This window comes from Sphaeroforma arctica (assembly GCF_001186125.1).
Source record: "Sphaeroforma arctica JP610 unplaced genomic scaffold supercont1.284, whole genome shotgun sequence".
In the NCBI taxonomy this organism is placed as follows: Eukaryota; class Ichthyosporea; order Ichthyophonida; genus Sphaeroforma; species Sphaeroforma arctica.
This window is the reverse complement of record NW_014040274.1, coordinates 8913-18165: the sequence shown is the minus strand read 5'-3', so window position 1 is coordinate 18165 and position 9253 is coordinate 8913. Positions and strand designations below refer to the sequence as shown.

The following is a 9253-nucleotide window of genomic DNA, read 5'->3' as shown; positions in this document are numbered from 1 at the left end:
ATCGATATCAGATTTAAACAGGTTTATTATGACATCAAATGTAAGTGAGATGGTTTTGGACCACCCATGCCCGGGCTTCCAGAGTACACATGAACGAAACACAACTACCACCAACTTACCGGTGAGTAGGAAATCATAGGCACCCAAGTCGTTTTTTGTCAACCCTTCGATAAGGTCCGAAAGCTCATTGCCGTTCATAGCAGTGCCTTTCCAACTTTGATATCCAGTGTGGTTGGAGAAGTTTACGCTGTTAACACAATCCGTCTCATATCCCAATAACTGCAGAATAAAACCAGGAACTTCTCATGTTGAATACCAGGCCACAATCGATATGTAAACGTTTGAACGTAGAGTGCGACTGCACATAACAAGGAATGTAATACAAATACACCATCCTCTTTTCGTTAGAAATATACCTGTAAGGGGAAAGTGGCGGCTTTGTTCCCCACGTAGCCAGATACAACATGTGATTGAATTGATAGTACGCGCTTTGCCCTAGACATGTTTGTTATAAAACCCTAGTATCTACTATAACAACTAACGCTACCCTTATCTGTGCTATTTCAGATGCTTGATACTACAACTATCTTCGAATGAGATATATATTTTCTTGACTCTCTCTCCATAGAAGTCTATGAAAATAAATGTTTACAAATATATGCACCACGATTCATCCACCTCGAGATCAGTTCTGAGTTCACACAACTCACTCTCTCTATAGTAATAGTATTTAGTAGACTAGAGAGAGAGAGAGTAGAGGAGAAAAGCGAGAGAGAGAGCAATTGAGGAAGATGAGCAAGGTCAAAGGCTTCTTTTATATGATTCGTCAAATTTAGGGTACATATAAGGTTTAAAATCTCTAGGGGTATGAGTAATTAGGGTATTTTAAGGTTTCATTTTCGGGTTTATTCATAGCCTCCTAAAAAACTTATAAAGCCAAACATGCTTCAAAATTAGGTGAAATCGCCACATTTTTTGGAGCTTAGGTACCAGTTTTGATAGCCTTCTAAATTGAACACAGTTTTTGGTATAAGCTGTAGTAGATGACCAAATTTTTATGTAATCATTTTGGGAGGCTATGTATAAATTTAGGCACAGCAAGGATGAGACTTAAACGCATTTTTTGATGACTGATATTTTCGTTCCAAAATACTAAATAGAAATGCTATCATGAGGAATTTCAAACAAAACACAAGAAAGTGCATTCTATAATTAATTTTGATTGGATTTCGCAAATCCACTCGTTCGTATCCATATTGCTGCATAATCTCTCGTTAATTTATGTGTGATTGCATGTCTATGCCCCTTGAGCTTACCTGCTTACTGTAGTTATTAATAACTCTCTGTACCAGAAGACCGACATTGCATCGCACAATGATATACACCATAGGATCATAGCATTATAACCTCACACGATCGCATAGAATCAAATAATTGCTCATATTCATACATCTGAAATACATATCGGAGATACATCGCTCACAATACATTATGAAACTCCAAAGTGCGCTCGTGTTCTTGACCGCGTTATCCGGCCCTGCCCTAGTTTGTGCACGACAAGACCCCTTTGCATCCCCGAGCCCTTCCCCGGTCGCTATTGCGATTGCTGATATTGCTGTCAGCACAATTGTACCTCAGGCAACAGTACCAGAACAACCTGACCAAACTGCACGTGCCAACCTCGATAATGGATTGGCCGTGGGTAATATCACCTTTCAAGATACACGTGACGGCTTGAACGTCAGTGTAGTGATTAATATAGTGGATATAAACTCGGGTCTGTATGAAGAATGCATGAATCCTGACCGCAGATCATTCAACCTGACCTGGGCCGTCCACAATGGAAGACCCGCAGGAGGGGAAGGTATGGATATGGCATGCGAAGATGGCCAAGGAACACCCAGAATCGAAGGAGTTTACGATGAAACACTGGCATGTGGCCCCGGTACAGCTGAGCAGGCGAACTGTGAAGCATTGAAAAGGACAGCCGACCAGGGTTACAACTACACCTGCGATCCAGAGTTATATGAATCAGATCCGTACGCGTGTGAAGTGGGTGATCTGAATGGTAGATATGGGGCTATCAAGATGGGTGTGAATGTTGAGGGTATCACAGCGTCGGCAAATTATTCGATCACTGATCTACGTGGGCCCAGAGCCAATCTTTTATTTGATCGCAGTGTTGTCTTCAGCTGTAATCAAACGAGAATATACTGTGAAGCAATTGATGAAGTGCGTACGTAAAAGGGACTACACAAGGATCCATAGTAGCATGCTACTTTTGGGTTCTTGAGCTTAGCTACTTAGGTAGTCCATTTGTATCCTATATCTAAAAATTCTATAGTAGGATAAGCACACTGTACAGTTTTATATCCTCGAGAGAAGTTGACAATACTCTGAAAGTATCATATAGAGCAGGCACCATTGAGAGACTGTCGGCAAATAAATATGCTCGGACTAGAACACCAGCAGTAATGCGTCTATCAATTCTAGGATTGACTCATTAACTGAGAAGTCTTTTTACTGAATTATATGATTTTTTAATTCTTCTTAATTAATGTTCGCCGCATTCAAAGGCTATTCGTGTACAATCAAGATGATTCTTTTATATGACCTTTGATTTCCCATGTGGTTAGTGTCCGTCGCATTCAATGGTTGTTCATGTCCTGTAAAATCATGAAATTGTGCCAGGCTACATCCGCAAAGGTTTCTAGGACATTCCGAATGCGGACCAACCCCTATTTAATTTTTGGTAATCGATGTACTTCGACTATGAATTCGTTTAGTAGTAATCTGTACACAGTATCGTCAGATAATGGCGAATTGTTCATAGCGCATCGAGTACAATGGGAAAGCCCACTAAAATGCCTTTTTTAATGATTCGCAAATTCATTTATTCAAACTGAATATCTCTCTAACACTATTAGCGCTCACACCCAGGCAGCCACTTCTGTGGTAGCCTTGAGGCGTGCTTCCCATAACTTCATTACCTTACCGGAATGCTTGCCAAAGGCTTCACCTCCACGCGCAGTGCGATAGCTAGGCCAGCTGGCTTTGATGCCCGACTCAACCCTTAACTCCTCCAGGAATAGTCCTTATCATGAGAGCATTGAGGGGGTGTCAGACATTCAGAACAAATATCTGAGACAGGCACCAGAATACAATACAAGGCGCAACACATAGGAATAGTATGCAGAATGTGTGAGCCAATTTAGACTATTCAACCTACTCACTTTTTTCGTGTAAGAACTCTTTCTGTGTTGAGCAGTCTGCCGAGGTCATCATCCACGGAAAGCGCTTCTTGTAAAGAGCCCAGAACCGCACCTGTATACAGTATATGAAGACATTAGCTCACACAACTCATTGCAATTCTACAACAAATTCTTGAATTTCCAGTTAATGGTACCATCTACGCCACAAACACTCGGCCACGGAACTTCACATCTTACAATCTCTAACCAGATAGCCTTCCCCGGCAATACCACCACATGTGCGCACGTTGCAGAAACTAAACCCCAATCAGCCAATACCGTGCTATCGACGGACTTCAAGGCGGCCGAGCGGAAACGAATCCAATCTTCGTCAGACCCGATGTATTCTGACAACTCGACGTCCTCACCCAGATCAAATTTCTGCAGCGAACAGACAACAGTGGTCAAGTAAATATACTACACAAGTATCTGAGGGAACAAAGCAAGCCGTTACATACACCCCGCAGATCAAGCTCGTGCGTTTGATGCACGTTGTAGTGAACCAACATCAATAGATAATAACCTGCCAACTAAATAGAAAAAGCGGTATTGATGGTATCAATAGATGTTCTACTGCGAAATTCATATCACATCAATTGCTCTAACAGCTTACCGAGTCTGCTTTTCGCAGCAGTTTTACAGTTTCCCACTTAAACGCGTCGGTGTCCGTCGACAGTTTGAGAACATTGGGTGTGATGGACCTTTTCAAGCTACAGAGAAATGTACAAAACACCCAGCGGCGGGAAGATATAATATGGAACCAGGTGAGCGTGTGGTGCGGTATACCAGACAGCTACAACAGAAGCAGATGTGTCCCAAACCCTAGACCTAAATCATATGTAGATCTGGAGGTTGGTACGGGTGGATATGTGCCTGCGGCGCTTTTAACACAAACCTGACAGAAAGATCTAGATATATGCATGCACTGTGATTTAGCAGCGTAATGGTTCATGACCTGGCGCTAGCCTTTAACGGCACCTAGCAGAGTAGACTATATGAGCCACCTCCAACAACATGACAACACAAAAACGACTTACGACTTAGACTTCTTGAGCTCCAGTAACGGAATCAAGCTGAAGGACGACAACAGCTGGCTGTGTACCTTACGTGGACACGGATCAATGTACAACTCGTGCACGCCTTTGGCAGCATCAGGGTTGCTGTGAGAATGATCAACAGGCAATGATAATAAGTATCGAACTTTGGCAGTACAGCAAGTGAGCTGGTAGAATAATTACGGACAGTACTGATATATATTTTAAATACTAGGCACCGATACCGCCGACAAAACTTGCCCACACTCTCGACACATACCCATAGGATCGGGTATGTAGATGTCATCGCATAGATATGTATTTCAACTCAACAATCTATATTCTAGATACTTACCTATATCTTCGAGCCAGTGCGGCTATAGCGCACTCCCTAAGACTGAGCGGCTCGCATGGGACTGACAGACAACCAGCGATCCCGTCATCTATCTCTACTTGGCTATCAACTGCAGTAAGCAAGATCGAATGACAACGTTAGTGTAGGCATTCGAATGGAACGAAGTATTGTATGTGCACCGTACGTATGATCTCAGCTCAAGGCAAGAGGAACACAGACCGTGTATAATGGTAAGGAGCATATATAAGGAGTACGAAACATACGCAAACGCATGTTCGTGCATCGTAGAATATTGGAAATACTAGTATTTCCGGCCGCAATTTAGTGGTTGTTTCTTCACTGGACAGGGGATAGACACCGCCCAACATAGCCGTAACGCACGACTCCATGTTAAGTATTGAGTCTATGACAAGAACAGGAATAAGCCACGGAAAAAAGACAACATGCTATGCCAAATCAGTCCAAACTTGCAAACACAAAACATTTTTTCAAGCTTACAACTACATACCCAGTCCAACACCAGAGGAATCCAGTGCGATGCTGTCCACGTATTCGACTGCAGAAACCTCATCCAGGGGGTGGTAGTATCTGCATGCAAACCGGCCATACCAGCAATCAGCCCCAAAGCGACACTTACCGAGGGCAACCATGTTAGACTATATGTTAGATGTATATGTGCTCATGCATTATCTAGTACGCTTAGCTATTAAGAACGTGTCCCAACTCGTGACTATTAGAGTGCTAAATGTCGGCGTAATATAATGTGCACTTAGCCTTGGCCCCGCCGTGGTTAACTATACGACCTGTAATATAAGAATACGACCAGTAATATGATGTGCACTTAGCCTTGGCCCCGCCGTGATGTTAACTATACGACCTGAAGCACTACGATTATATCGTGTGTTCTATATAATAGTCTATAATTGAGTAACAGGCGGGTGTAGACGTGTGATACATTATTCCAGATGTAAAGAATAGTGCATAAGCTTGAGACTACGGACACTTTATATGCTTTAAATTTGCAGTTGAAATCTCTGGAGTCTGGGAGTCTGGGAGTCTGGATGCGAACAGGAACCGAGTCCTCACTATTAGCGTTCTGCACCAATGTAGTAAACGTTAAACGTGAACGGAAAGTTATACGTTTTAACGTAAAAAAATCTAAACTGCTCACTCGAAAATTACACCCACCAGAATCTTTAAATCCCGACAGGGCTAATAAAAATGAGCACAGACGTTTAAAAATTTAAAGCAACCCCGATTGCTTTTTGAAACGTTGTCTAAAATGGAGAAGAACGAACTGAGGACTTCTGATAGTGGCCTCACGGCCACGGCTCACAGGCTCAGACTTCAGAGTGCTGGCTGGGCTATGATTTGAACTTTTGAAGTTTCGAAGCGACGGTCAAAAGACAAAAATGGTGAATGAATAAATAGGGACAAATTAGTACTTTTTTTTGTGTGGCGTTATTTTGAGCAATTGATTTTCCGTTTCCACAAATGATGTACCCGTGCTATTCCTACGCTTTTGATTGGCTTATAGGTGGTAGTTAGGATGATGATGTGCATTATGCAGGACGGTAAATATTTACCATTTTAGATTTTAGGGTTTTAGATCCAAAATATATACTAAAAATCCATCATATGTAGCCTTCTCTTGTATAATTTTTAAAAGACTATGGGTTTAGGGTTTTTACAAGTGTTATATATGATAGTGGGAGGGTATAGGAGCGTTCGATAGCAGAGAAGATTCAGATAACTCAATGGGAACTTGTCACACGTTGTGCCTCTTCGAAGAGTTATGAGTCGTTTTCTTTTGTGGTTTAGCCATACTGGTATATACCGGTTGAGTACAATTGTTGAAGTGTTCGTGCAGATATTATGGCACACTCTCTAGAAGTAGAAATAATATGAGGATGACGTACTAAACCTTTCAGATATTGGAAAAAGCTACAACCGTATGAAATACTTGCAGTAATACACTTACAATTGTAATCGCCTAATTTTCATATTAAGAATTTTATTTAACCGCTTTTAAACGGGGTTCATTCGGCGTTCTTTTCCTCGTTCGACCAATTGCAATACGGATGGTCAGACAGTTGCGAGTTATAGTACCGAACATCGCCTGTGACTTCCTTGACCACAAAGTCAGGTAACGTGAGCTTGTAATCCTCACTCTCTAGCTCCACTTCGGCCACAATCAAGCCTGAGTTTTCGCCCTTGAACTCGTCGATTTCCCACACAACACTACCAAATACGGACAAACAACGGGATATGAGCACATTAGAAGGGTGTACGCATCGTATATATCGCTTAAAGGTTCAAACTAGTGCCACATGCGAATGGGATGACGAACCCTGTTCGAATTGAATAGGACACATTACAACAAGCTCGAAAATGAGGCCGACATTAGCGGCAAGATTCTTCATAGTCTAGATCTTAAGTGGCGGTATTGTATCTATTGGTTATATCTGAAATATCCTCTTCAATCAAACCCATTGCGAAGAATGACCTGAAAAAAATCCTCCCCCATGAGAAGTACTTGGCAATGAGAATTCCCCAAGCAATTCTTTACTGACGCAGAGACATACTTGTTCTCCTTATCCGGGTAGATGTGTCTGACCTTATCCACAAACGGTCTGAAGCATAGCGTTTCCAACCTGCACGAGCAGACCACAGGAGGGATATTAGCGGTACAACGCCAATCGCATTGTGACGAGGGGACAGCTAAGGATACTTTAAAGTATCTACAGCGGAGAACAGTGTGCACATTGCCGTTAATCTTATTCCTTTTCTGACTCAAAATTGCAATAGCGCTTCGTGTTGAACCCAAATTCATTGTGAGGTGACCTACGTTTTAGGCTGGTAACAAAGTATTTGGAATTTGTGTCCCCAATCAATTTCTGCTTGTACGTGAAACACGGGTCAAGCCCAACAATATTTCGCAACGTGTACACAATATGAGTGCACATACATGTCATCAGCATCTGATGCCGGTATGGCGTATTCAAACTCAGACCGCGTGGCACCTACTGATATGCCCTGTTAGATACAAATGTTGAAAGAGTTAGAATATGAATCTCTGCGCTACTTGCCCTCCACCATCTGGCTATTGAACGGAGAAGCAAGGAGGTTCTCGTTGTCTAACTACTATTAAATTGTGATGGTTTTATTCTCTTTCGTATGTACATATTTTATAGGTAAGTGTCGCTCAGCATATCGGTCTGAACATTAATAATCTCAATCGCATTTGAAATGGGGGTAAAAAGGACCACCCGATATTAGACGGAGCCTCACATTCGACCAATGCGGGCAAACACCCCCCTGATCAATTCCGGTTATGCAACAAGTCTCATAATGACAAGTACCTACACGTTGTTGGGCGCAAAGGTCGAGGCAAGCATCTCCAATTACTACGTAAAACGAACAGAACGCGACGATCGCATGTCTAGACACCTACCTTGATGGTAAGAAATCCGGTGTCATCTTTTCTCCTGACTCTGACTGTGCGCGCTCGATCTTGTGTCAGATAGCCCTGGGAATTTGACATTCAAGATACATGTAGGCGCTAACATTAGTAGGCTAGATTGGGAGGATTGAATAGGGTGTACGGGATGCAGATGTGTTGCTTTGACCATGCATTACTGAGCAGATATGAACATGTGCATCAGTAGGGGTACGTGAGCACACATCGTGCACCAGTTCTAGGCATGTTAAGTTCACTACAACAATGTTTATCTTCAGCTGCCTGAAAGCAATGATCTAGTACATGTTTTCACTCTCACCATGTTAGAATCATGTGTGATATATAGATAGCTTGGTAACGATATTGTTCAGTCGCGGAGTGAATGCTACAGGGCTTGAACTTTATCATAGGGACGCGCGATGTCCCTTTAAAATTCATCACGCCGAAAATATTAGACATAATAAAAGAAACGTACCGCTCCAAGCGACAAGTTGAACTAATTGAAGCACTTGTTTTCAATATAAGCAGCTATTTGTCTCAATTTCACGTGATTTTGCGACACTTTCTGTACAAAAATTATTTATCTCACAACATCAAAAATCAATTGGCATATTCGAAACATATAACTCTTAGCTCGACGTACAATTTTGGTCCACAGACCATTGTTTATTCACACAATACGTTCGAGCGGGGGGAGGGGGACAGCTCATAGTGATAACATGTGATAATATCATTTCAGTGGCGATGAATGGCGGCACGTACGTATGTTTAGTCATCTGAACTTTCCAACTGTATATAAACTTACAATCGCACATACAGGACAGATAGAAGTTGAGCAGGTTTCTCATATGAGTATTTCGGCTCAAGCTATCTACCTGTAAGGACGCATAGCTACGATTTCTTCCCACTTAACTGTATTACAAAGCCCAAAGAAACATTACATGTATACCATGCACACGCAAACAAACACGCACACACACACACACACACATATATATATATATATATATATAATTATATATATATATTCATATACTTACATACATACATAGACAAACAACTCTTATATATATATATATATATATATATATATATATATATATATATATATGTGTGTGTGTGTGTTGTTGTGTGTAGTATATACCTAGTGGTA

The 9253-nt window shown here is 41.7% G+C and overlaps 4 protein-coding genes across 4 annotated transcripts in view; 1 reads left to right on the top strand and 3 right to left on the bottom strand.

Annotated features, from left to right (window-relative positions):
* SARC_04805 (pyridoxal kinase) overlaps nucleotides 1-503 on the bottom strand; it is a gene marked incomplete at both ends in the record, with an annotated part of 4168 nt that extends 3665 nt beyond the window's left edge. The window contains 2 exons of the mRNA XM_014301338.1: nucleotides 120-279; nucleotides 417-503. Coding sequence (XP_014156813.1) covers nucleotides 120-279; nucleotides 417-503 — 247 coding nt within the window. The remainder of the gene's footprint in view (nucleotides 1-119; nucleotides 280-416) is intronic.
* An 884-nt stretch (nucleotides 504-1387) lies between these two features.
* SARC_04804 (hypothetical protein) lies at nucleotides 1388-2458 on the top strand. Its single transcript, XM_014301337.1, has one exon. It carries the CDS (start codon nucleotides 1492-1494, stop codon nucleotides 2242-2244), a length of 753 nt encoding a protein of 250 aa, XP_014156812.1. The 5' UTR covers nucleotides 1388-1491; the 3' UTR covers nucleotides 2245-2458.
* Nucleotides 2459-2836: 378 nt separating this feature from the next.
* On the bottom strand, nucleotides 2837-5641 carry SARC_04803 (hypothetical protein). The gene is made up of 7 exons (XM_014301336.1): nucleotides 5149-5641; nucleotides 4641-4749; nucleotides 4289-4411; nucleotides 3865-3961; nucleotides 3531-3632; nucleotides 3234-3324; nucleotides 2837-3094 (listed from the first exon to the last, which is right to left on the bottom strand). The coding sequence occupies exons 1-7, from the start codon at nucleotides 5288-5290 to the stop codon at nucleotides 2931-2933; spliced, it is 828 nt and encodes a 275-aa protein (XP_014156811.1). The 5' UTR covers nucleotides 5291-5641; the 3' UTR covers nucleotides 2837-2930.
* A 989-nt stretch (nucleotides 5642-6630) lies between these two features.
* SARC_04802 (adenylate cyclase) overlaps nucleotides 6631-9253 on the bottom strand; it is a 3184-nt gene continuing 561 nt past the window's right edge. The window contains exons 2-5 of the mRNA XM_014301335.1: nucleotides 8095-8169; nucleotides 7609-7676; nucleotides 7226-7294; nucleotides 6631-6881 (exon numbers count right to left, since the gene is read on the bottom strand). Of these exons, the coding sequence (XP_014156810.1) occupies nucleotides 6680-6881; nucleotides 7226-7294; nucleotides 7609-7676; nucleotides 8095-8169 (414 nt within the window). The 3' untranslated portion in view covers nucleotides 6631-6679. The remainder of the gene's footprint in view (nucleotides 6882-7225; nucleotides 7295-7608; nucleotides 7677-8094; nucleotides 8170-9253) is intronic.

Excerpts from the sequence above, each read along its gene's own strand:
- SARC_04804 (XM_014301337.1), top strand. The coding sequence starts at position 1,492 with ATGAAACTCCAAAGTGCGCTCGTGTTCTTGACCGCGTTATCCGGCCCT.
- SARC_04803 (XM_014301336.1), bottom strand. The coding sequence starts at position 5,290 with ATGGTTGCCCTCGGTAAGTGTCGCTTTGGGGCTGATTGCTGGTATGGC. Across the intron at positions 4,750-5,148 it reads TTCCTCTGGTGTTGGACTGG|TTGATAGCCAAGTAGAGATA; the intron begins GTATGTAGTTGT and ends TGCTTACTGCAG. Across the intron at positions 3,633-3,864 it reads TGCTGCGAAAAGCAGACTCG|AAATTTGATCTGGGTGAGGA; the intron begins GTAAGCTGTTAG and ends TGTTCGCTGCAG.